We start from the raw sequence: 27876 nt of genomic DNA, 5'->3' as shown, positions 1-27876 counted from the left end.
CTTTGTCATACTTTCACTATACTTCGTTGTTGTTTATTCATATTCTGTGTGTTACATCGTTTTTTGTAACATTTTCTTTTTATTATAGTTATAATGTTGGTCCTCTTAAAACTGTGTTTCCTAATGTTAGCACCAATATACACCAATTGCTTGTATGTGTAAAAAAAACGGATTCTGAGTGAAGTAATAGCTGTGTATTTTTCAGCAGAGGGCAGCACTGCGCAGCAAGTAATTATTACTGCCTTCAAAATAAAAGCGTAAACAAATCTGTTGTAAAACATCACATCTTACTGGTCACAAAACATTACTTAACCACTACAGGTACTGGTAATAAACCTATCTGGATAAAACTGCAGCACATGTATCCCATGTATCTGCTCCAAAAACACGTAACAACTCAGTGAAACCTTTATTTTGAAACCGGAACTTCTCTGTTTATCTCACCGGAGTGAAACTCGCAGCCGACATGCACACACGTGGATAATAGAGCTCAGCTAAACAGAGATTTAACAACTTAATATCCAGGTAAATACACATTTATTTAATAGTGTTTCGCTTTCATGTTGAGTACAAGTTGGCCTCGCTTTCTTGACTTCGGTCCGATTCGCTTTCTTGTCTTTCGCTACTGAAGAAAACATGTTAAACTGAATTGAGTATCTGCTGCTTTAAATATAAAAAATGTCCCTCTTAGTCAACGCATTTTGTTAATAAAACGACTTTTTGGGAGCTTATACGTTTCCTTACCTCGGTGTTAATTCGGCATTAGAATACGTGACAGACCATTTTTAACGTTACGTTTTTAGCAAGAGTTGACACCGCTAGCCAGCCTGTGCTCAAGATAATAAGTCATAAAATGAACATTTCTGAAAAGGAAATGCCTCATTATTGGGTTTACACTAACCCGAATCCAAGTGTAACTCCTTTTAATACCGTATCATATCTAAAGTGAGACTTAACCATATTTGTAGACATTTAAATAAGCTAGGAAGTAATATAAATGCTGTTTTTTGTATGGAGCCCTTGCCCTGCTACGCTAGATACCTGCATGTATTACGATTGGCTTTGACCAAATAGTGTGAGGTTAATTATCATGGAAAATATATCAGTAGTGAAATTATTAGAAAAAAAACATGGTTTTAAACTTATTTAGAGCAAAGATAGTAAACGATCTGCCACTCATGAGCACAACAAGCTATTAAACTAAACACATCTGGAGATATATTTGTATGTCTTGTCAGTTTTAGATGTACCTTTATCTTTTGAATGCACTTGTTTGTTTTAGATGTTGTGTTTGAAATGTCTGAAAGCCATGATAAAGATTTCAAACATCTGGAGATACATGGATTTCACTGGACAGGAAGTGGAAGAAACAATGTCATCTTGAAAAGTAACTCAAGCTGTCAGACAAATGTAGTGTTGTAAATCATTCAATATGTACCTCTGGGATGTATTAGCATAGTATAGTGTAAAGCTGCATATCATAGAAGAACTCAAGTAAAGTTTGAGTATCTCTCATTTGTAATTGAGTAAATAAACCTTTATTCCACCACAGCAGATGAGCATCTAGCACATTTCCAGTCTCAAACTACCATCAATTCTCTTCTTGTTTCCCACAGCTGTCGTCCAGAAACTGAGATGACGGGGAAAGGGAAGCAGCCGCAGAAGAAGAAGAAGAACATGGCGGCGAACAGCAGTGACGATGAAGACTCTGACGTGGAGAGGAACTTCGCTCTGCTCACTAAGAGAGGAGGAACTGAGGTGGGAGAGTCTTTCCACCAAGGAGAGGAAGAGTCCAGTGATGATGAGGAAGAAGCTGCTGGTGGGACCGATGAAGAGGAAGAAGGAGCAGACGTTGCTGAGAAAGCATCTGATGGTGGTGATGAAGAGGAGGCTGCTGAGGGGGGGGAGGAAGAGCAGGATGAAGACAGTGACGCCTCTGATGACGATGAGGAAGATGATGAGGAGGATGGAGATGAAGATGCAGAAGAAGCTGGTGGTAGCAGTGAGATCCAGACGAGAGAAGACATTAAGAAAGGTGAGCTTGTCTCCATCATATTAACCTTGACGCTGCTTCTACACCAGATGAAATGTATTCAGTGTGAAGGACAGTCAGACACTTTGCGTCAACTGTTATTAACTTAAACGTGAGCGTTGACTTTGAGCGTTGTTATTCAAGTCCTTAGGTTTCTTTTCCTGCTACAGCTAAATGCAGCGTTTCCGCCAGGGGGACGTCTTGCCGTCATTTGACGCCCTTATTCAGCTCGGGACGCAATGAACGCGAGCCGGGGGCGTCCACAAATATTAATAATTCGAGAGAAGATCGAGAGTTTTTATCGCTTGAAATGACGAAAAGGAAAAAGGACCAGGACGTCCCTCTGTTGGAGGGGCAAAGGAGTCTGGTGGGATTGTTTTCGGAGTATTGAAGATCGTTTCCCCGACATCGAAGGTGCCTGCCACAGGACAACACGGAGCGTGCGCGATTTGGACGCGATGAGCGGGGGGGTGCTAGTGGAGCACGCGCGTGAGCTGCGGAAATGTCCCGGTCCTTTACGACTGCTCTCTGTTCACCTACCGGGACCTAAACCGGAGGAACCAGGCATGGAGGGAGGTTGCAGAGACAGTGGGTGAAACTGGTAGGTTTTCACCTGTTTGGGGAGCTTATATCCAGTTTACTTCGTTTTAACATTGAATGGACAGCTAGTAATGTAGCATAACATATAATATATATATTAATATAATAATAATATATAATATATATAATATATATAAGTATAAGCATGCTTGCATACTGTCTATGCTTGCTAGCTGTCCATGTATTATATGTTATGAATACATGGACAGCTAGCAAACATAGACAGTATATTTAGCCAGCATGGAATGTAGCATAAAATAGCACCATAGACATTAATCTCATACATGTTCATTATATAAAGTGTGAATGTAAAACCTTGTATGCAATGGACAGTGATAAAGGGATTTGGTTTTCATTAATGGAGGAATAATTAGTAAATTCAAGAAATTAACTTTTTTATTTCATTTCATTTTATTAGAGGAAGTGTGTAAAAGGAGGTGGAAGACGCTCAGGGACAGGTTCCGCAAGGAAACAAGTATGGAGAAGGAGGCCAAAAGAAGCGGGGCAGGGTCTGCAGGGGGATACAAGCCCTGGCGTTTCACGGCAGGGATGACCCCATTCATCACTGACCGTGAGACGTCCAGCAATGTCCCCCGGCAAACCCTGCCTCCATCCACCCTGGTGGCAGAGGAAGAGAGCCAGCTAGACAGTAGGGATGGGAACGATTAATCGAATATTCGAAATTATTCATGTATTCGAATATGAGTTATTAATTTTTTTATCAATTTTTTTTTTTTTATTAATTTTTTTTTTTGGGAGTGATGCCTAATTTGATTACATATTATCAAATTGAATAATTCAATGTATATATATATATATACGACTGTGCCATAGCTAAATGTGTTAGGTGACGTCTAAAGGTGTGTTTTGCTCCACTCACCGGTCCCTCACAGCGGGCAGAGCTGCAGGTGCTAATCTCTCTCTCTCGCGTCCGGTTATACTTCACTCGCGTTTATTTCCAAATCCATCAGATCTAGCTAGTTCTAGCCAATGATACGGCTGCTGCCCCTCCCTACACGCAGAGCACGCAGACTCAAACCTCATCTTAGGCCCAAATGTGGCGCAAATGAGCTCCGCAGCCGTTGCGAGGTTCCGGCGCTAACAGTTCATGAGCGTGCTCCCCCGCCCCCTGTCAATACTCGCGACACATGAGTGGCCAGCCCAAACAACAATAAGCGCTGCTTGGCAACCGTGTGTGGCGGCAAAGTACATAGACATTTTGACAGGAGAGATTTAGTTTTGCCGGTATTCAACATATTTCACCAGTCATAGTCCGGTAATTATTTACACTCTAAGAAGAGTCCTACACAACAGACATGGAGGAAAAGGAGTAATGTGTGGAAATATTTCAACCAGGTTAGTGAGTGCGGTGTAGAGGTCAAACTATGCCAAAAACGTATATATACCGGTACATGCAGGGGCGGACTGGGACTACAAATCAGCCCGGGACTCTCGACTGGCCCACTTCGGTAGCGCCAGCCCACCGCAGACTTGTATTATCACTGGTCCCACCATTGTAACCACTGGCCCGGAGCATTCGTCCAAAAAAAAAAATCGACTAATAATGAAGAAAATTAACACATTTGTTGCAATAGTAATGTATGCACTAACTACATTACAACTTGTACTACAACATTTGAATCATCAGTTCTTCCTCATTTTCCTCAATTGTTCATATTTGGTTTATTAAAATAATGATATTGTGGTCATTGTTAAAAAATGTCTGCAATTATTATGAGATTATTATTTGTATAATGCGCTTTCTGCCTTCCTGTCATTAGGAGTTAGACATGTAATGGCCATGTAATTGATTTGATTAGAACCTGAACCTTCATTATCCTAAACTGCTGGGACATTTCCCTATAGCCAATTTCTTTATATTGTCTACTCTTCACTTACTTGTCAGCATAGGTCGGCATTGATGTACAGAGCCGACAGAAGACCTTGTTTATATTGGCATCATATTGAGAGGTGCAGTGACGCGTCCTGAAACCAGGAAGTAAGCTGCTGGTTCCCTCCACAAGGGTTTTGGAAAATAGCTGGAAATAAGGTCTGTGGAAAACAAACCTGTTTGATAAATGCACGTTTTGTTCAGCCGGATAATCTCCACATGTCTACCCTACTTTTATCATTTTCAAATCATAAATCTAATCGATAGATTATATAAGGGTTTTAGGACGCGTCACTGCAGCCAACTCCATCGATCAAGCTGAAACTTTCTCTCCCTCTTCTTCTCATGCTCCCTGTCACTCTCCTTTAACTCCTCCGGTGACTTTCTTTTATTTGAAGATTGTTTTTTGCACGGCGCTTGGCCGGTTACCGCTGGTATTAAAAACATTTGGCGAATGGTTAGGTGGCGCGAGAGTCTGTAGTGAAGGAGCGCGCTCCCGCTCACAGGAGCCTGCTTGCGCTGCGCTCCGCAGCAAACAGCTGTTTGCTTTTCCCCCAACAACGACAACCGACTCACGGAACGCTATGTTGTAGCGTTCCGTGAGTCGGTTGTTAGTGGCCCGAGCGGGCAAGTGGAAATCAATCAATCAATCAATGTTTATTTATATAGCCCAATATCACAAATGTTACATTTGTCTCAGTGGTCTTCACAGTGTGTACAGAATATCAGTATGACAATACGACACCCTCTGTCCTTAGACCCTCACATCGTACAGGGAAAAACTTCCAAAGAAAACCCAGTTTAAAGGGAAAAATGGGAGAAACCTCAGGGAGAGCAACAGAGGAGGGATCCCTCTCCCAGGACGGACAGACGTGCAATAGATGCCGTGTGTAAATTGAAAAGATAATACATTTGCAACATAGGTAGTCCAGATGTTTGGAAATGCATGTGTGTATAATAGGAAGATGAATCCACGAGGATATCCATCCAGGACCTATGATCCAGGACCACAGCCACGACTCAAGATCCAGCGCTCGCGATCCAGGACACAGGACCGCAGGATCATCCATGACTCCGGATCCCGGCGTATATAGACACCAAAAAGAAAGACATTTGGGGAAGCTGGGTTAATCGGAACATGAGAGTACACAGGTATAGACAGAGAGAGGGAAGAAGTAAGATGTCCCCCGACAAACTAAGCCTATATCAGCAAAACTAGGGGCTGAATCTAATCAGCCCTAACTATAAGCTTTATCAAAAAGGAAGGTCTTAAGCGCACTCTTAAAAACGGATAGGGTGTCTGCCGCCCGAACACAAACTGGAAGCTGATTCCACAAATGTGGAGCTTGATAAGAAAAGGCTCTGGCTCCCATTGTACTTTTAGAGACTCTAGGAACAACCAACAACCCTGCATTCTTGGAACGCAATGCCCTAGTAGGACAGTAGGGTATAATGAGTTATTTAAGGTAAGATGGCGCCTGCCCATTAAGGGCTTTGTAGGCGAGAAGAAGAATTTTAAATTCTATCCTGTGTTCTATAGGGAGCCAGTGTAAGGCAGCCAGAACAGGAGTAATGTGGTCCCTTTTCCTAACTCTGGTTAGTACACGGAAAGTACGTTATGCTGGCCCGGGGTGTCTAGTGCTTCCGGGCCAGCGGGCCATTTAATGTCGAGCCCTGCCGGTTACCGGCCGGCCCACATCGTCCGACCGGCCCACTTCAATACCGGCCCATCGGGATTCGTCCCGAACGTCCCGATGGCCAGTCCGCCCCTGGGTCCATGCTATACCTTGCTATACCCGCAACCTCCGTTCCAGCTGAGAGGGTCTTCTCTACAGCTGGCCTGATTGTGAATCGCCTCCACACATGAAAGCTGTAGGCCTATAGCTGTCAAACTGTGATGTATGTATTTCTAAAAAAGTATTGAAAAAAAATTGGGTAAAAAAAAAATTCTGAAAAAATTTCCGAATTTTTTTTTTTTATCCAATTTTTTTTTATAGGATATGTACATTTCGGTTAACCGGTTAACCGTTTTTTGGGGGGTCGAATATTCGAATATAAAATTGCTTTCAAATTCCCATCCCTACTAGACAGTCAGCCAGTCAGCAGCCAGCCAGTCAGCCAGCAGCCAGCAGCCGGCCAGCAGCCAGCCAGCAGAGAGAGGACAGGAGGAGGAGAATGTAGAGGTCCGGGGGGGAAATAAACGGGGAAGGGAGATGTCCTCATATGAAAGGAGTTTGCTGTCTGCCATCGCACAAGCAACCCCACCAGTGGTGGAGGAAGATGAGAACTTGCTCTTTTTCAGGAGCCTCTTGCCCACCATGAGGCTGATGTCAAGGGCAAGGAGGGCAAGACTCCGCCTCGACATTCACAAGGTCATTTTTGAGGCGTACCAGAAGGAGCAGAATTTGTAATTAATAATACATTTTAGTTTTTCACACATACTGATCCACATTACATGTTTTACACTCATCACACACACTTCACTCACAACATTACATAATAAAACATTATTTCAAGTATGTTATGGCTGTACTGTGTCTTCACTTGTTCATGTGGTTTGTCAGTTGCAACATACCAGAAGCTTCATGTATGTCGGTATATATAATGTGCTTTCTTCTGTAATTGTTCAGTGAAAACCTGTTGAAGTTATGAGTGGTTTATCAGTAAAAACAGGGCTGAAAGAAAAAGGTTGTTAGTCATATCATAATATAATAATATCAAGTCAAGAAACATGTTTATTAGGAATGTTTGATTTTAAAAGGCTCATTTGGAATATTTGCTCTTTAAAGAAAATGGGTAGCTCTTAAAAGAGCTTTTGGTTTGGAGGAGCCATGGTGACCCTACACCACGTTATGCTGCCATGGCACTGCACCCTCCTCATTCACATAGGAGCAGAAGGTCTCCCGCAATTGGATGGATCGGCGTGTGGCGTTGTTTGAGCCCATCATAGGTGCATCGCGCAGGGTTGGAGTAGCTGGAGCTTCATCACTGGACTCTGCGATAGGTGCGCGTGATGGCCTTCCTATTGTCTTCCTGCGGAGGACGTTGTGCAACACACAGGTGGCCTTCACACAAAACTCTGTTACCTCCGGGCTGGTGGTGATGACACGCCGGAACATTCTCCACTGAGATGAGAGGATGCCAAACGCACATTCAACCACCAACCTGACCCGGCTGAGGCGGTAGTTGAACAGCCTCCTGTGAGCTGACGTCCAGGGAACGGACGCAGCAGGTTGTCCAGCAGTGGAAAAGCCTCATCTCCAACCAACACAGCCGAGCCGCTCTGCTCCTGGGATGACGGTGTCAGGCGGTAGCTGCAGACTGCCACCTCGGAGGCCCTCTCCAAAAGCGGAATTCCTCAGGCTCCCACCGTCGCTGCTCCTTCCAAAACCTCCGACATCCACTACCCTGAAGAGGTACTGGGCATCCCCTACCCTGAAGAGGTACTGGGCATCCACGACAGCCAGCAGTACCAAGGAGTGGGTGGACTTGTAGTTGAAGTACAGGGACCCAGAATGTGCCGGAGCCTGGATCACCACGTGCTTCCCATCAATGGCACCAACGCAATTTGGAAAGTTCCAGCGCTCCTGGAACCGAGCAGCGATGGCTCTCCAGTCCTCCGTCTGTGGTACCGGCATGGTCTCCTCGACCAGCGCGGTCCAGATGGCACCCGCAACCTCCTTCACGATGACAGCCACTGTTGCATGCCCGACCAGATAGCTGAATGCTATGGTCCTGTACGAGTCACCGGTTGCCAGGTTCCTGAGAAAAAAGTAATATACATGATTTAAAAAAAAAAGACACACAGACCACACACACACACACACACACACACACACACACACACACACACGACCACAGACACACACACACACACACACACACACACACACACACACACACACACGACCACAGACACACACACACACACACACACACAAACACACGCCATGTACACAGGGGAGCAATACTCTAATAATAATAATAATATGTGTTTACCTAGCTATCTTAATTCATGTCATCCATCTGAACTAAATCACAGACATCATTCATCCATGGCATGCATTCTCTCTTTATTTACAGAGTCAGGTTAAAGAAGTAGAAATACACAAAACGTACCGTAGGCAGATGGCGAGTCGCTCGGCGGGTCCGATTGACAGACGCATACGGGTGTCTGCCTTTGAAATCAGTGGACCCACTTTTCCGAGCAACTCGTCGAACACGTCTTTGCTCATCCTGAAGTACTGCTGAAACAGTTCACCATCCAGGCGGAGCTCTTGGACCAGAACGTGGTATTCCCCCCGTTGCAGACGTTTTCTGAGTATCGGATGTACCCAATAGCGACGCACAATATGTGGCCTCCTGCGAGACATTGCATATATCAACGCTACCCTTGCTACAAAACCGGCATCCATTTTGGCAATAGTGGAGAAGAAGCGGCCTTTTTTTTTGCTTTGTATGCCGGGGGCGGGCGGGAGATTCCTGATTGGTTGTTGGTCGCCTTGGGCGCGTGAAATCGCCAAGCTTCAGACACGCCCAGCATCAAGATTTTTCAAGATATTTTTCATGCCTGTGTGTGGACGGGGCGTAAGAGTAAAGACTGATGCCTTCATTACTCCCTCTGTTCTCTTTCCCTCGCAGAACTCTCCAACATGTCCTTTGAAGAGATCATGAAGCTTCAGAACAAAGTGGGAACCAAAGTGTACAACGAGGTGGCGTACGGCAGCCAGAAGACGAAAGGGCCGATCAAAAAGAAACGCCTGAACAAGAACAGGTGAGCAGTCTCAGTTTGTAACCACAGAATGCTGCTCCGGCTTTAAAGGTCACCTATCATGCTATTTGTAGGCAATAGCATAGGTCTCAGATATAAAAAACATGTCTATGAAGTGTTTTGCTTAAAATACCAAACAGGTCACCCATTCTAGCCATGCCTCATATCCCTCTATTTCACTTCCTGTTTCAAAAGTGCTGATTTTATGTATAAAGCTTAAAAAAAAAAAATTTGATTAAAAAAAGGAGGGGCGGAGCTTATGCGGGACCCGGCAGCTACTGTCTAAACTAAATGCTGCTAATGAAACGCCATATCATGGATTATCAAGGATTCTCTCTGAAACAGTCTGGAGCTCAAAGGCTTTCTCTCTTGCCGGTTACACCACAAGGTGAGTTCCTTTCTACTTCCTGCTTCTTCACACACATGCTCTCCAGCACAGGTTAGCTCTGAGTGTTAGCGATGCTAATGTAAACACCGACCATATTACGTCCAAAACAGTCGGGCATTGTTTCTGACTGCAACGTTTCTGATTGGGCCGTGGGTCCACATTTCAGATATGACGTCATATCGGACGCAAATCTGGATCAGCTCCGTTGTAGCCCCGTTTTTAGAGATTTGGGTACGGAGGAAAAGAGAGAGGGTTTTATTTTCTGACGCTGCGTGAGTTCCTCGACACACCGGGGGCACATGTTGATGTATAAAAGACATCAAAAAGTGCATTTCGCATGATAGGTCCCCTTTAATTTACTCCCAGTTGGTTTTAAGAGCGTGTTTGTTTGTATGTGTTTCAGACCGATGGAGATTTCAGCCAAGAGACGAGCTCCGTTCCTCCGTAAGGTCGTCTCCGCCAAGAAACCCGTGAGTATAGGAAACCTGCAGATTGCATTCAGTCTGTGTTATTATGAATACTTTAATCAATCTGTTCCTGTCCTTTTCTTATGTGGCTCAGACGTCAAGAGACCCTCGGTTTGACGACCTGTCTGGAGAATACAAACCGGAGATCTTTGTGGAGACGTATAAATTCATCAATGACATCAAACTGAGAGAGAAGGAGGTGAGAGAGCTTCATGATCACACTGATGTAGTTCCTGCTGTTGGAGCACGTCCTGTCGTTGAAGCCGTTTCTCGGCACGACGTGAGACTCAAAGTTACGGTGTCGTTTGTCTGCAGATCGTCAAGAAGCAACTGAAGAGGATAAAGCCGACCAACGTCCAGAAGAAGGAGAAGCTGCAGTTCCTCCTGAAGAGGATGGTGAGTCTGACACACAGAGGGTTTCAGCAAGTCAAACGCGCTGGTTTGAACCGACCGTTAGAAGTTATTGTAAGGTCTTTTTATGGTAAGACATTTTGCACAAATCAACAATAACATCCACAACAGTAACTCCATCCGTTGAGACTTATTATTCGATCGATGTTAATTTGCCTATAAAGAAACTCAACACTTCCTGGCTGGTGTTTCACAATAAAAGCGAATTGAAAGTTGTAGGTGTTAAATGTTTGATCGGTGTCTCTCTCTCTCTGCAGGAGAACCAGGAGCGAGCGAGGAAGAGTCAAGAGGAGCAGAGAGAGAGAGAGCTGCAGTTCAAGAGGCAGCAGAGAGAGAGAGCGAGTCAGGGCGACCGCCCGTTCTTCCTCAAGAACTGTAAGAGAGACTTCATTACAATAATAACTGTTTCTGTTCACACCTGATGTCTTAATTTACGCCTCTAACAGCTGGAACTAGGTTTGTGTTGCTGTTCAAGAATGTATTTGAAGTTTTTATTTCAGAGCAGACTGGGCTCTGGAGTAATTTATAACTCAAAAATCCAATTTTATATCATTATAAACGGAATAAATGTATTTTGTATCGACCGTTGGTTGTTACAAAATAACATGTGGCCTTGAGCTCTGAGAAATAAGACGTTTTATTTACTAAAAAGATTAATAAAAAATGTTTTAAATATTAATTAATGAAAATAGTCCTTAGTTGCAGCATTGCCTTTTTAATAAACAGACTGCATTTAAAAGAATAACAAAATAAACAAAAATAAGATTTAACAGCAGAAACCTTGCTGATTTTTAAAAGGTATAAATAATGTACAAAGATATTAAAATATTTAATAGAATAACGGTACAATTGTTTGCAGTAATACCAAATATTTAGCAATTCTAAAACTTGTTTTTGTTTGAAAATATTATAAATAGGAAGAATGTGAAACAAAATGACCTCAGTGACTCCGAGCATTACAAATAGAAGTATGGAAATCTTTCAGATGAATACATATAATCAACATAATAATATAACCTGGGATATTGGATCTTTTAGTAATATCTTTGAGCGTAACAAGTGTCGGATTAGTGGATGCTTAATTTACTGAAAGGCCTCTTTGTTGTTCTGCTCCAGCTGAGAAGAAGAAGCTGCAGCTGGCTGAGAAATACCAGGAGCTGAAGAAGACCGGAAAACTGGACAACTTCCTGAGCAAGAAGAGGAAGAGGAACGCCGGGAAAGACCGCAGGAAGCTGCCCCCCCGAGAGCTGCAGGGCCAAAGCTTTCAGGGACACTAAAACACCTGAAGAAGAACGACGAGCAGCTGGACGGGAATACAAAGGCCTTCTCAATGTCGAGTAAAGCTGCTGCAGAGCCACTATTTCAAGTATACTATGTCATCGAGTGCCGCCGAATGCTGGGCATCTAAACAGTCCTTCGGCGCCACTCGATGACGTAGTGTACTTAAAATAGTGGCTCTGGAGCAGCTTTACTCGACATTGAGAAACGGCCAAAGATTCAAAAGACTGTAATGAAGCGTCTCCGCCTGCAGGTGGCGCCGCAGCGGTTTGTTCATCATGGTGGATGAAGGACTGGCTTCAGCTCTTGCATCACACACACATTTGTTCCACTGTCAAAGTTAAGTTTTCCTCTATTGGGAAATGTGTTTGGGGCGTTCAATGATTGTGGGACATCTGAACATTCAAGGTCTGAAGTTGCAAAGCAGTGTACGTTTAATTTCAACCTTGAAAACTGATATCTGCGATTTTCTTTTTAGGACTTTCTACTACATCTCAAGTTTCTTTTTCAGACGAGAGTGGCGTTGGCACAGTTGTCATTGTGTAAAAGTAAAACAAATACTGAAATGTCAGTCGTTGGAGAGTCCCTGAATGCTCCACCAGCGAGATTGTTCAGTCTTCGCTCATCAAATTACTAAACTTGACTGGTAAAGATAATCTCTCTAAAGAAATTGACGGAAAAAAGTACTTTTCAACTTTTAATTAAACAATTTGATGGTTCTTTCCCAGCAGATCAATTATTGTCAATTTGTTAGGGATTTTTAAAAGTAGACATTTTATAAATCTTTCAGTTTGATTTAGTTTCACACAGAAACTACCTTTCCAGGTTTCCATCTGCTGGTGCGGTCACAGCTGTTCAGATGTCATGCAGTCACTGGAAACCATCTGCTTCTCCTCAGAAATGCTGTTATGTGTGAAACTCTTTTTAAATAAAACATTATATGTATGTTGGTTTTTGTGTTCTTTCGCAACTGACCCACTTAACAACTACCGTGAACTCGGTTGCGTTAAGGACTGTCTGACTGTAGTAGAACTGAAATAAAAAATAAATACTAAAAACATATAAATTAAATAATTATTATATAAGGGTTATTATTATTTTAAACTTTTAATTTAAACTTGAATTGTATTTTAATTCCTAAAACAATATAAGCTCCAATGCCCTACAGAATAAATCTGGAATCGCCCGTCAAACAGAATTAAAGCTCAGACTGAGAAATAAATGTAATGTTTTTAATTCCCGGGTTCCTATTGCCAGTGTCTCAGGTTGCTTCATACACAAGCCTTAAGAAGACAAGACAACGATGTTTACAGCATTCGATACGATATACTTTATGGTCCCCGTAAGGACATTTGTTCTGGACTCCGTCCTGCAGTTCCGCATAAATGTACATTAAGAGACATATCATCAGTCATACACCGTTTGAACAAACAATACACAGAAGCACATACTTACATTACAAGTCACTTGTTAGACGCTTTTATCCAAAGCGACTTACATACCCAATACTGTGGACAATCCCCACAGGAGCAATTTGGGGTGAAGTGTCTCATGGACACACATCAGTCAGGCTTCAGAAAGCAGCACAGCACCATCACTGCCACGATGAAAGTGGTAAATGACATTACGAATATTTTAGATAATAGGCAGAGTTGTGCAGCTCTGTTTATTGACCTTTCCAAAGTGTTTGACACCGTTGATCATCGCATCTTAAAGCAGAGGCTACTCAGTATAGGCATATCCAGCCTTGCAGTGGGGTGGTTTGTGAACTACCTCTCTGAAAGGTCCCAATGTGTTCATTTTGATGGACTGTCTTCTGAGTGGTTAAACATCACTAATGGTGTTCCACAAGGTTCTGTTTTAGGACCACTTTTATTCTCCATCTACATCAACAGTTTAGGTGATAATGTGGATGAAGCTACTTTACATTTTATGCGGATGATACTGTGATGTATTGTGCAGGTCCCTCCGTTAAAGAGGCTGGTGTTAAATTACAGGCTGTTTTTAACATTATTCAGACTCAGCTCTCTGAATTAAAGCTTCTTTTAAATGTGGATAAAACCACCAGAGCCTGTTGTAGATATTGTACGCAAGGAACAAAACTTGAAGTTGTTACCTGTTACAAATACCTTGGTATCTGGCTTGATGATTGTCTCTCTTTTAAACTTCATGTCAATAACCTGCTTAAAAAGCTGAGGGTTAGGCTAGGTTTCTTCTCCAGGAACAAGTCCTGTTTCTCGCTTGAGGCCAGGAAAAGGCTCTGTGACCTTTGACCTGTGCTGGACTATGGGGATCTGGTCTATATGAATGCACCTGCCCATTGCCTGGTCAAGTTAGATGCTGAGTATCACAGCGCACTGAGATTTGTGACAAACTGTAAAGCATTAACCCATCACTGTACCCTGTACGCAAGGGCTGGTTTGCTTTCACTAACTGTACGGAGGCTCAGTCACTGGTACATTTTTATATACAAAGCCATGCTAGGGAAACTTCCATCTTATATCTGCTCCCTGATCTCTCGGAGAATTGTAAGTGGCTACTGCCTGAGATCACATGCTGAGGTTTTATTAAATGTGCCAACTGCTAGGACTGTCTTAGGGAAGCAGCTTTTAGATGCGCAGCTCCTCTGTCTTGGAAGAGTCTGCAAATTAAATGGAAACTGAACAATCTGGTGCCACTAAATGTTTTTAAAGCTCGGTTGGATGCTACTCAATCGGAAGCTATTGGTACCTGTTTATGTGGATAATTATGTAAATGATGCTGTATGATGTCCTTTTGTTGTTCTGTTTATGTTTTTATGTTTCATGTGGAACTACTTGAGCAGGTCTCCCTTGAAAAAGAGATCAATGATCTCAATGGGATTTATCTGTATAAATAAAGGTTTGAAATGAAATGAAAATGATGATGATGATGATACTCCACTGAAAGACAATTGTAATATTCCAATCATATCAGAAATGAAATACCTGGGAATGTACCTTCCTAAAGACAAGTAGCAAAGTCAGTCTTTGAACATTGAAAACAAATGAAAGGAATGCAAGGCTAAGTTAAATTCATGGCTCCAAAGAGACCTTTCAATACTTGGCCGAATATATCTGACAAAGATGGAATGTTTGAATAATTTAGATTGTTTTTGTTTCCCAACAAAAAGCAATAATCATTCGTTTGATATGAATTGCATTGAAATCTGAGACGCAGGTGATGATAAACATGTCTGGAACCATGCTGCCACTTTTTGAGTTTCACGCCATGCCTGCCTGAATATACTATGCAAGTACGGTATATTGAATAGTGCTATATATATATATTATACTCTGTAATGTTAACTATATCTGATAGCTCAAGCCCTCCTTTCGTTAGTCTTCCTTTAAAACAACAGGATGAATGTCTTGTTTATCAGAAAATAGTACTGTTGAGTACATTTTAGCTACGTTTACGTCCATGTGAAAGATAAACATGATAAGTGTCCCTGTCCATTAAACACCTGTTGTTCCTATTACCAGAAAAAGAGTGATGGTACTTTCCCCAATAAATCATGTTGCTAAGACTAGGCTCATCACTTTGAAGCATTCCTAAATCAAATCTGTGCAAAAGTTAAAGTTTATTGAACAAAAGAATCAATCACCAAAGCAGGAAGAGCACGTTCAGCCCGTTGGTCATCCGCACACCATGCAGGCCATAAATACCGGACCACATCCATGATCATTGATTGAATGATAGCAGCTGTGTGGTTCAAACAAATAAGCAGAATACCAGGAATAATAAGCAACGGCTCAAATCTGTGGATTAAATGTAATAATAATGCATCATCAATATTATTTACTAAATGTATTGATATATAAAAAAGGTATAGAAATAATTCCTCTGATTAACCCCTGGAGCGACCAGTGTGAATATGTAACATTCATGAACATAAAGCTTAGACAAAAGGACTTCTGTTCACACACATATAAGTTTACATCTGTGTCTTTATTGTTATCATGTTAACAAAACAGGTGAACACGTAACATCTCAGCTGCTAAGGACAAGTTGCGCGAGATGCACAAACTGAGGGAAGAGCATCTGAACAAGGCGCATCATTCCACGTCCCCCACCAGTTGGTGAGTACACGGTCTTCACCTCCGCCGTGGCTTAGTTGGTCTTCATACCGAAAGAAATACTGGGCTGCAGTGCACACCCATCAGACCACCTCCATCTTCCTTCTTTGGCGATGTCCGATCCATGTTGCTCCCTTAGCAGGGTCAGAGAGTTGGATCAGGAATTTGACAAAAACCTCTTCCTCTGTACTGTGGATAGACACCAGGTTGCCTCCCTGGGACACACAGTAGAGCTCTGCATCAGCCCAGGACTGTTTGCACCTGTAGAGCCCAGCCATACCCTTAATGCGAGGCGCAAATCGAGTTAAAGTATATCCCGTAGTTCTGCAGCTGAGATCTGAGCTGTGTGGACATGCAGTGGTTCGCCAGCAGAGGGAGCTAACGAGCAGAAGACTCACTGACTCACACTAATGATAAACTGTTCAGCAGATTATTACACAATAAAATGTAAGAGGTACTGGCTACAGCATACATAGAGTACTAGCATGAGTACTCTGATTTACTATCCGTCCATCCATGTGAGGCCATTGGGAGACCATCATGGCAACGGGAAAAAGAGGACATTGGGACATGTTAAAAATGCCATTATAGTCAGTAAGACGCTGACTATAATGGCATTTTTAATATGTCCCAATGTCCTCTTTCTCCCGTTGCCATGATAGACTTAGATACGTGGTTGTAGTGATCATACGCAGACAAAAAACAGAAAATAATGAAGTTGTTATCTCCAGATTAATTTGAAGTTTATTGACGTTATTGTACATTACCAGTTTTTCCAATTCTGCCAGTGAATAAGAACTGTGTGTATGTACCCAAATACAAACATGTGCATCTAATCAGCGCCAACAAGTGTCCACAAATAATATTGCATGATATATCTCATCAAAGAAAATGACATGCCAACGTTTAACATGAGTGGCTTCTGCACCGAGAATGAAACTCTGCATCTTAAATGAGATTATCCGTCAAAATAAAAGTTAAATTATCCAAAAACAAGACTATTTTGAGAAGTTAATTGTAGAATATTGCATAAAGATTATACCTAATGGACCACAATCCTGTGTATGTATGTGTGTGTGTGTGTGTGTGTGTGTGTGTGTGTGTGTGTCAGGAAAGCCACATTTTCACAGCAAAACAAGTCGACAGACAGAAATAGAAACGAGCGCTTAAAACAATAGCAGTTAACGGAGCGAAGCTGTGGTCGAGGCGTGTTGCTGTCGTTACAGCTCTTATGAGCAGGAACAACCAGACTATAAAGGACAACAATAGAAAATGTCTTTAACACAGCATGAAGTCTAACGATGGTAACTATTCACAGGGAGAGAGACGCTGTGATGTTTTCCCTCAGAGATCAGTAAAAGCTGCTGCTGGGTAACGACAAAAACAGCTTCATCTAAATAATTAGAAAGATGTGACTACAGTTTCACTCATGTGACAAACTGTACATGGTGTGTTGTCAATTAAGCATTCAGAAGGTAGACTTACTATTACTCGCTGTTGTGTTGAAGGTGAATGTTCAAGCCACCAATGTCTGTCCAAAATGTTATCACTTTACCCTATAGGATATGGAGGAGTAGGTCATTTGAAGCTCAAGGACACACTCTGCAATGGGAATCAGCTAATGCCTTACAGTGATGTGAAGGATGTCACACAGGCCTCTTCTGATCTGTAATCTTACAGTTTTAAACACTTAAAGTCTGAGATATTCATCGAGGGCTCGTCCGGGATTTGAACCCGGGACCTCTCGCACCCGAAGCGAGAATCATACCCCTAGACCAACGAGCCACGAGGAAACACATTTCACCTCACAGATTTACTTAAAGGAGCCATATTACATTGAGAAGTTGTAAATAAGAAAAATCATCTCCATGTTTCCCAGAATCAGACATGAAGAAATCAGTTTCACTTTGCAGACCTAACACACTACAGCAAAGGGAAAACTCCAAAAGCAAAAAAGTTCCCCTTTAAAATCCCTCCAAATATATTTCATTGCAACAAGTTTCATCAGCTCTCTTTTCTCAGTTGCGTGTGCACTGAGTTTCACTCTTTGTCTCTCCCCCCCCCCCCCCCCTCCGCTCTCTAAAAGTCAATTAGCGGTGTATAACGAGAACACAGAGCTCTTTAAGCGCTTCTCCACGCCGAATGAACCCTGGTCTCTCTGCTCTCTGACAGGTGGCAGTTATCCCATCAGCTCGCCTCACAATCCCCTCCGCCAAACAATACAGGACAAGGTGGGAGCCACACATGGAGGGGGGGCGGGGGGGGTAATAATACAGGGTCTTAAATTCATGAGCTAATACAACCCATTCAAACCCAAAACACCCACAACCCCTCCATCACCCTCCAACTTCTCTTTTGTTTTGCTGCTGTTGTAAAAGTTATAAAAGACTCTTCAGTGTTGCTGAGAAAGAGTGTGTGTGTGTGTGTGTGTGTGTGTGTGTGTGTGTGTGTGATCTGCTCTGAAGTCATGCACAAAAAATGTTCTTTAGTGAAAGTAAAAAAGTACAAGCATCAGCATAAACTTAAATTTCATTTTCAGATGAACTGTGGGATTCCACAAGCAAGAAGATTCAGTATATTACAATAATTAAGTCAGTGTGAAAGTTAGCTAGAGAAATGTAAAGGCCTTAGAATAAGACCTTTTTAAGGTGAAACATCCAGAGACGAAGGATTCAACATCTGCATCTACTCTGCAAAAGTGAAGTCAGATATTTCGAAGATAAAACCTGAACCGTGCAGGTCGATGTGCCGTTTGTGTCTGCAGGAACATTTCTCAAGAAAGCAGGACTGAGCTTTCACCCGAGCCACCGAAGAATTCTCATCGTTTAGACTCCACTCTCTCTGCCACCAACAAATTATGTTTTATTGTCAAGAAGAGGTGAACATATAAGCTGCAGGAGTGTCTTATGGGAGGCACTGTTCAAAGATGCACCTTTGAATCAGTGCAAAGGTTTTCCCAGACTCTTGATGGAGTTCAGGTTTTATCTCAGTCACCTCATTGCATTGATCTTAGGAGAAAAACACTGTAAAAAGCCTCACCACCTGCTCAGCAGCAAGGAGCAGACACACGACGATCTGGTGGACATAGTGGGTGTTTCAGCAGCTAAAGTATAGACCAAAAACAGAGCTGTAAAGGGGGGGGGGGTATGTGACTCATCTGGACACAGACCGACTCTACAATTATGTTGCTTTAGGTTGCAAAAAAGTTCAACTCCAGATGGAGTACAAGTTCCTGGAGACATGAAAACAACTTTGGACACAAACTTCCCCCTGAAGTTTTCCCCTTGAGGTGAAACCGTTTTTCTTCTCGCTGGATGGATGTTATTGTTGGGTGGAGTTTGAGATGAAGGACATTATTGTTCTTGACTCAAAGCGGCCAACGCGGACAGACGGTGAACGTCTCGTCCCCAGGTGAACACGCCCTCCACGGTTTTCATTCCCCTTTCTCTTCAGCGTGAAGCCTAACGGACGCCTCGCCGGGGCCGAACCCAAAACCTTCGCTCACTTTCCGATTCATGACCGCTCAAGTCGTCCATTGTTCTTGTTGAGACCCTTGGCGTCATGAATAGCCAATAAAAAGCCCATCGCTCCTGAAGGAAATGTGCCCAGTGATGGCCTCCATACATCTCAGCGTGGAAACCATCTGTTCGCTCGGCCCTCTGCTCCCCGTGTGAAAGGGATAATTGAGTGTTATAGAGAGCGGAGAATAGATCCCTCTGCTCCTGATTTGTATTCTTTAGAAAGAGCCAGGGGTTTCACACCACATCTGCCCCTCCACTCCATTCACGGTCCCATCAATTAGCACACTCAATTAAGCCCTCATAATCCCTTTACGGACACAGAAAGGGCTCCATCCAACGCCACGGCCGCCATGGAGAAGTGGCAACAAATGAGACTTTAGTGACTGTTTTCTTTGGGAAGACGGAGGGAAACAATGCAGAATGATGGCAGTGTGAGTCCTTCAACACTTCATAAGAGGAGTCGATGGTTGAAAAGCTGGGTGTGTGCAGCTGGCAGCAAGCCGTCGAAGAACGAGCTCCCTGGTCGATTTGTCGGCCATTGTTCAGCAGATTATGAGCATGCCTTTTCACCCCGCAGTGATACAACTAATGAGAGGAGGGTTGAATGGAGCGGCAGTCGGTCAGGCACATGCAGGCCGGAGGGTCTGAATGCAGAGGAACTGTGAAAGTGCCAACAGTGGGGATCCTGTCACTGCTGATGAAAAGCTGCTGGTTTAATCCCTGTTAGTGCCGCGTGAGCCAAAGTGATATGAATTCAACAGGTTTAATCTGAGACCCAGCACTGATGCACTAATGTATCAATATAATAACGTTGTTTTAATACGTTTTAATATAAAGTGTACTTATTGCAAATTGAGTTCACTGAAAGCGTCTATAATCTGTGTTTTGATTTTATAATAAACAGTAGTGGGTGTCTTTAAGCTGCATCTGTAACTCCCTTTTGGTTTACGGATCTTTATAAATAGTTTCAGTTCATTGTTCTTCTGTCCCACACATAAGTTTACTCAGGGCCGTCCCTGGCCAACATGAGGCCCACGCAAAGTTATATGATGAGGCCCTCTGTTTCGCAAGCGTCGTCGTACAAATGTCTTAGAAAGCCACACTATCAGCAGCTAAACGGACACACACTTCCATCAAGAGGTGGTAGAGACCAAAAACGGAGCAAAAAGAGAGTGACTATTTGATTTACATTCATCAGGTGGACACAAACGGACTCCCAAAGAATATCCATGTTGCACGCTTCCTTCCTGAGGTAGAAAGTTAAACATATCAACTTGAAAGGTTTTATGTCACCGTTCATGACTGCTTTTTAATCCAATCTGCTTAGTTTGTTTCTTAATCATGAAGTAGATACACAAGTTATTTAAAGGTCCCATGTCATGGCCATTTCCACTGATCATAATTCCATTGTTGAGGTCTACTAGAATAGATTTATATTGTGCAATTTTCCAAACTCACATTGGTTTCTCACAGCATCTCTGTATAGTATGTGTATTCACTGAATTTCACTCTCTGCCTTTAACGACTCGTTGTAGCTCCAATAGCTCCAGCAGCTCCAGCCCCCACCCTCCCTGTGAGCACAGTGTGCTCTGATTGGTCGGGACGTTGTGAATCGCGCTGAGCTCCGTGGAGGTGTTGTTTCCTTGTTTAGCGACATCGAAACACAGCCAAACTCATCCTGAGCACACACAAAGTCACAGCCGAAGTAAAAACAATAAGTGTGGCTTGATATTGAGTAAGAAAAAGGCTGATAAACGCTGTGAGAATGGGTCTGCGGAGAGACCAGTGCACCCTGACACTGACCTCTGACCCCCCTGTGGCCCCCCTAACAATGAATTTTTTTTTTTTTAAATGTATATTTTCTGGTACTCGGTTTGCCAAAAACCGCAGGATTTTGTTGCCGTAATGTGAGATTGTGCAGACACCCTTATGTAAAGTAGATGTAACTGTTCATTGCCTTTATTTTTATATAAATATGGTGTGAGTCCAAACATTGCACCATAACTTAAGCTGAAGCTAACAGTAATAACTATAAGATCTATCTGAAATAAATAAATGTACTGAAACAAATACCAATAACTGTATTGCATTGTTTTCTTATGCGCAATTACTTCATACTGTCTAGTTCTCTTTTTCGTCCTGCATTTATTGGGCCCCCCTCAGAAAATAACTGGCCCCCCAGTCAAATTGGTCTAGAACCGCCACTGGGGACGGGTAGTAACCAGAAAAGCATGACATGGGACCTCTTAAGACTTTCTGCAACATTACGAGATAGAGACTCTTAGAGCCCTTGAGTCATATGTTGGTATTAGTGTGGCTAGACCTGAGAGAGAGAACTGCTTTTAAACTCTTGCCACAGGCATATTTGGAATTTGTACTCTTGACCTTTTTGCACTCAAAGGAAGAACTGTTTGTTTTTAAAATAAGCCCCCAGAAGCTGTTCCACTGACTCAACACTCAGTCGGTTTAAATGTGTTAAAGGTCCCATGTCATGCTTTTCCGGTTATTGCCCGTCCCCTTGTGTGTTATGAAGGTTTTTATGCATGTAAACGGTCTGCAGAGTACACCATGTACTGTAGGGAGTAAAACTCTAAAACAGAAAATACCTCCCCAAAACGCCTCCTTGGAGACACGTCACTGTCCATTTGATTCTTCCGGGTACATCATGATGTCATGTCGTCCCCGGAACGAAATGGACCAATCCGTGGAGCTGTTACGTTACGTCCGCGGAGCCGTTACGTTAAGCCCCCGCTGATTGGTCCAAATTGACCAATCCACGGACTTCCTCACACACTCAGTGCAGGCAGCTCTGCTGATCTCTCCTCCCTGGCTGCAGGCTGATAACAGACAGTTGGGATCGCGGCTAAATTCTCTCCGCAGACCCATTCTCACATCGTGTATCAACCTGTTTCTTACTCGATATCAAGCCACACTTATTGTTTTTACTTCGGCTGTGACTTTGTGTGTGCTCAGGGTGAGTTTGGCTGTGTTTCGCTGTGTATCGCTAAACAAGAAAACAACACCTCCACGGAGTTCAGCGCGATTCACAACGTCCCGACTGGTCCCGACCAATCGGAGCACACTGGGCTCACAGGGAGGGGGGGGGCAAGAGTGCAACGAGCCGTTTAGTGGAGAGAGTGAATACACATACCTTGAGTTTGGAAAATTGCACAATATAAATCTATTCTAGTAGACCTCAACAATGGAATTATGATCAGTGGAAATGGCCATGACATGGGACCTTTAACTGTATTACAGTAGACACAGTTTCCCAAATTAAAAAGGCTGCAAGGCTAGTGCCACACCTTAAATGACTAGGTTAAGTGGGAACGTGCTAATGTATGTTTAATTGTAGATTTTATGGAGGTTTGTACTCAATCTGACACTTTGATTCATTTTAGTTGTAGTTTTTAAATGTTCATGTCTCTCTACATCAAAGTGTTAGATGTTCTTTAAAGGGCTCATCAGGGATTTGAACCCGGGACCTCACTCTCCTGAAGTGATAATCATACCACTAAACTAACATCTAATAATCTAATACATTTTTTTACTTTATTTATGCAAAGCATCCTTACATCGACCTGAATCTTAAAAGTTAAGGGGTATCAATTCCTTTGAAAAAGCAAAACAAAAAAATGATTGGGAAAATCCCCTCCATTTGATATCTGTTCTGGAAAATTGAAAAATTGTCTTTTCTTTCCTCTTTTATCTTTTCATTTCTTTCATCCACGCTAACTTAAAAAAGTTGAGATACATTTCAGAGTTTATTCTTGACCCTGGAAACAAAACCAACACAATAAAACAAGTAATCAACATATAAAAGTGCAAAGTGTTATGCATGAAACTGATGCTCAGTCTTGGCGGGGTGTCCTGAAATCAGATCTCAAATTGTTCTCCAGGGACTCCCAGGGCGCCCTGTGGGAATGCTGAGGGGCCCCAGCAGAAATAACCACTTCTGGTTTAATGCCTCTCCCTGGAGGTTTGGGTACATTTCTGTCAGGCTGAATCTCATACAAGTTCATTATAAGGTATCACAAAAAAACATATTTTATTAATATTTCAAAACGAAGATGAAGCAGAAGAGGATGAATGAGAAAACAATGAAAGATGTACTCTATGTTCTGGCATTGTGGCATCTTCTTTCTTAAATGAAAGTGTCCACACACACACACACACACACACACACACACACACACACACACACACACACACACACACACACACACACACACACACACACACACACACACACACACACACACACGGCCTTGGGAAAACACTTGAACACATCGTATTAAAGCTCTATAATTGTCTTTATGGATTGCTTGTTGTAGCCATAATTGTTCACGACTCCATAAACGAGAGAGAAACAGTCCAGATGGTTCATTATAGCGCTGACACGAGGAAAGACTTTATCAGAATTACTCACTGTTGTGTTTCTGCGCTACATTTCACAGAATTCACACAAAAAGAGAGCAGGGACTGTGATCTTTTTGCTGATGCAGTTTTAAGCACGGTTGTCAAAGAGTAGAAAACAAATTCATTGATCTATTTATAGATTGCCTGTAGTTCACCTACATGTCTTTGGGTGCAGGGAAGAGGGTTGGTTTATTCGTATTAATATAGGCTACCAATTTTAAAGATTTAAAAGGGCAGCCAAATAAAATGTCCTCTTTTTTAGCTGCCTTGGTCCTTTAATGGCGCTCCGGATTAGCAATTGTGGTTTAGTTTAACCGATTGTCAACCGATTTGTTATTGATACAACACATTTAGAGGTTTATTTTAAGACACACAGCATAAGACAAGGGCTCGTCCGGGATTTGAACCCGGGACCTCTCGCACCCAAAGCGAGAATCATACCCCTAGACCAACGAGCCATAAGGAGTATGTCAGCTATCACACAACAAGAATGTGTTTCGTTTTATCCCGCGTTCAAACCGGACGCGATGGGAATATTCGCTTCGCTCTAAACGCTCGAGTTTCACCCATAGACTGTATAGGTTTCACCGCGGCTGTCAGCTGTGTTTACTTGCATCATTCAAACAAGACGAGCTCGCTCGGGGGCTGCAACTACAACAAAATCAGGGCCGTCCCAGGCCAACTTGGGGCCCCAAGCGACATTGTGAGATGAGGCCCCCCCCCCCCCCCCCACCCACAGTTGCGAACAATTTTCTTCGGAAACAAAGTAGTATAATTCCTGTTTATTATTATTATTATCACAGTTACTTTTTTATACAGTGAGGTAAATGGTAAATGTGCATGTATGTCGTTCAGTATGCGTTTACAGGTGAAAACGTCTGCATTTCCTGCCAAATAGCCTCAAAAAGATTAAAATAGAATGAATGCAAATAAACTACTTCTACTACTAATAATAATAATAATAATAATCATCATAATCAATTCAATAATATAAATACTATTTTATTTTATTATAATATAGTTGTAATATAGTCAAGACAAAACATGCTTATTACATGCTCAAAAACTGATATTTCTTAAATCTGTATTCAACTGTAGTTCCCTCTGTCAGCAATGTATCAACAACTACACACACATTTCTATCAGTATTTCTGTGTTGTGGTTGACATGATGATGACTGTTAGGAGTTAAGGGGAGAGGCTGAGCATCACCATGAAATGTGCAAATTGACATACAAATTAATAAAAGGGGAAAAAATGCTCCATGTTTTTTAGGCTGTAAACTTTAACTGTTATGTAAGCCAACTAGACAGACAGTATATCACTCCTCCTCCTGTACATTAGCAGATAAAAGGCATCACATAAGAAGAGAACTGCGCACAAGCCAAGGCCCCCTGCGCGAGGCCCCCTGCGCAATGTGAGGCCCCATGTAGCCTGCATGATCGGCCTGTAGGGTGGGACGGCCCTGAACAAAATGAACATATTTTACCGTGATTAAATTGTAATACACGTTTCTAAATAACAACATACTGATACCGGTTAGTAAAAACCATGAATTAATGCTTGACAAGTCTGCAGACAAGACGGCAGGCGGAAAACCTTTTAAAATGCTTGTTTTCTGAATGAAGATCGGATCAACCAGGGTAAGCCAACGTTGTATATGTTCATTCATAACAACGGCCTACAGACATAAATAAACCAGCGACTGTATTCTCCATGACACAGACAGTCTGTGGTTTGTACTTGTTTAACTTTTGTCCAGTTTCTGAACAGATATGAGGAGCTGTGAGCTCTGTGTGCTAACTGCTAACAGCTAACGGCTGATGTTTTCTGGTCGAACGTCAGTGACGTCAGGCTGAGATCCTCACTGCGAGATCACGTCACGCGAATATGACGCTCGAGTTAAAAAAATGTAACTCGAGCATTTGTCGCGGCCCCCTTCAATCGCCTGAATCGCGCCACGGAATTTGCGTCCACTGCTTCATGCTCACTGTCGGAGCGAATTTGCGTCTGTCCGCGTCTCTCCATTGATTTTACATGTAATCGTGCCGCCCCCAAAACATCGCATCGCGTCCGGTGTAAACGCAGCTCTAGGACAACTTTTTTATTTTCTTTCTGTAACGGGAACCAGTTAAAGGTGGGGTATGTAATTTATTTCAGAAACACTTTTTGTTATATTCCATGGAATGCTCTTAACATCCCAATAGAAATTAATATATTAAATGCTTTGACAATAAATACATCTGTGGAAGCCGGAGCGCTGTAAAAAGCACGACCAATCATTTTATCTCGGGCCCTCATTAGCCGCTTTCACACCAAGTACTTTGCCGTACTTAGTGCCCAGCACTTAGTGCCCAGCACTTAGTGCCAGCACTTAGTACCCCCATGGAACTAAGTACAGATCGCGTTCACACCGGAATAAGTTCCCTGAGGGAAGATTACGTAAATGAAGCCGCTGACGTCACTTCTTCTTCTTCTGCTTTGGGTTTACTGGCAGGCTGCAAACCACTTCACGGCGTATACTGCCGCCCGAAGTCCCCGGCCGAAAGTCCCCGGTGTTGGGGACTTCCGAGTAAATCGCCAGAACGCCGACACCTTCTCATCACTCCACCGCTCCCATGTTTGTTTTTTTGTGTTGCCATAAGTTATTCTCTCTCTGTTGGTGCGCGGGGCTAATGCTAATGCTAATAATGCTAATACCAGCAAATACAATGGCGGCTTCACAAAACTTTTCAGAGTTTTGCGGGCCGTGGTTTGCAATTCGCCCAGCCAATAGAAATTGGTACTTTTTTCTCCCCAGGATAGTACCACCTCTCTAACAGGCACTACAAATGGGGGTAAAAGTTCTCGGAACTAAGTACTCTTTTTGGTGTGAATGCAAAATTCCAGGCACTAGCGGAACTAAACGGGAAAAGTACGGGTAAAAGTACTCCGGTGTGAACGCGCCTCCTCATTGGTCATGTGCGAGTTCGTGTGTGTTGGAGGAGGGGTTCTGTAAGGAAGTCTGAAGGAAGAGGCAGATTTTTTTCGGCTGCGTACTTTCAAATTCTAGCGCACTCGAGCTCGTTTCTCCAAAATTACATACCTTTAATCTGTACATTGATGTGAAGGCTTGTACTAGATGTTACCTTGTTTCATTGTATTATATCTTTGATGCAGAGATTCATTAAAGTCTAAGAATCTTTTTCACTTCTGCAAACACGGCTGAGGGAGCAATTTAGGGTTAAGTATCTTGCCCTAGGACACTTCAACATGTTGGCAGGAGGGGAGGGATTGAACCCTGACTGAAGATAGACTGAGAGCTGAGCTGAGAGTATTTACTCGGGTTGGAGTTGGCAGATAGGGAAGTATAGGTTCCTTAATATACCAATTAACAAGACAAGCATGGGCTCGTCCGGGAGTTGAACCCAAATCATACCCTGAGACCAACGAGCCATGAGGAGTCACACTTCTATCTCAAATCAAGAATGTGTCTTATTGTCTTTTATTGAGCCTCCAAGTCTAACATTTCTTCTTTGCATCTGGTCTGCATAAACTATGCCTCTCTAGACTCCAAAGTGAGACTTAAAAGTTTATGATGGTGGTAAATGTAACAAGGAAAACTTAAACTTTTTGGATGGGTTGGACTCCTTTCCCACTTCATAAAACGGACAGTAAACCCTTCAGTTGTGTCCAGTCCAGCGGGTAGCAGCATCAGAGGAGGCTTAAGTTACTTTGAGTTACTTTCCAGCTAGAAATATGTCCCTTTCGTCGGCCATTTAGACAAACTGTTTCCTCCGAAGCGTCTCACAGCACTGTGGGAACGAACCAACTGAACTCTGTCTGTGTTGGTGCCTCGCTCTCACCACTTAGAGACCACAGTCATGTTATTGTGGGATGGTAACCACAGCAGGACATCGACACAGAAGACACACAGTTCCTCTCTTTTGCCTTCCTATCAGCATGTATACTTTCCTCTCCAGATCACAACACATTTGATAACTTTAACAGAGCTCTGCAGCC

At 42.8% G+C, this 27876-nt stretch overlaps 1 protein-coding gene and 2 non-coding genes across 3 annotated transcripts; 1 reads left to right on the top strand and 2 right to left on the bottom strand.

The window, feature by feature from the left end:
• Nucleotides 1-433: 433 nt before the first annotated feature.
• On the top strand, nt 434-12783 carry rrp36 (ribosomal RNA processing 36). The gene is made up of 8 exons (XM_034093078.2): nt 434-525; nt 1617-2035; nt 9165-9297; nt 10086-10152; nt 10244-10348; nt 10465-10545; nt 10818-10935; nt 11677-12783. Exons 2-8 carry the CDS (start codon nt 1636-1638, stop codon nt 11835-11837), a joined length of 1065 nt encoding a protein of 354 aa, XP_033948969.1. The 5' UTR covers nt 434-525; nt 1617-1635; the 3' UTR covers nt 11838-12783.
• Nucleotides 12784-17648: 4865 nt separating this feature from the next.
• Nucleotides 17649-17720, bottom strand: trnap-cgg (transfer RNA proline (anticodon CGG)). Its single transcript has one exon. It is a non-coding gene; the product is annotated as a tRNA-Pro (tRNA).
• Nucleotides 17721-24261: 6541 nt separating this feature from the next.
• On the bottom strand, nt 24262-24333 carry trnap-ugg (transfer RNA proline (anticodon UGG)). The gene has a single exon. It is a non-coding gene; the product is annotated as a tRNA-Pro (tRNA).
• Nucleotides 24334-27876: the final 3543 nt, after the last annotated feature.

Source organism: Pseudochaenichthys georgianus, chromosome 1 (genome assembly GCF_902827115.2).
Source record: "Pseudochaenichthys georgianus chromosome 1, fPseGeo1.2, whole genome shotgun sequence".
Lineage (NCBI taxonomy): Eukaryota > Metazoa > Chordata > Actinopteri > Perciformes > Channichthyidae > Pseudochaenichthys > Pseudochaenichthys georgianus.
Note: the sequence above shows the minus strand (reverse complement) of the source record. Positions and strands in the feature narration are given on the sequence as shown.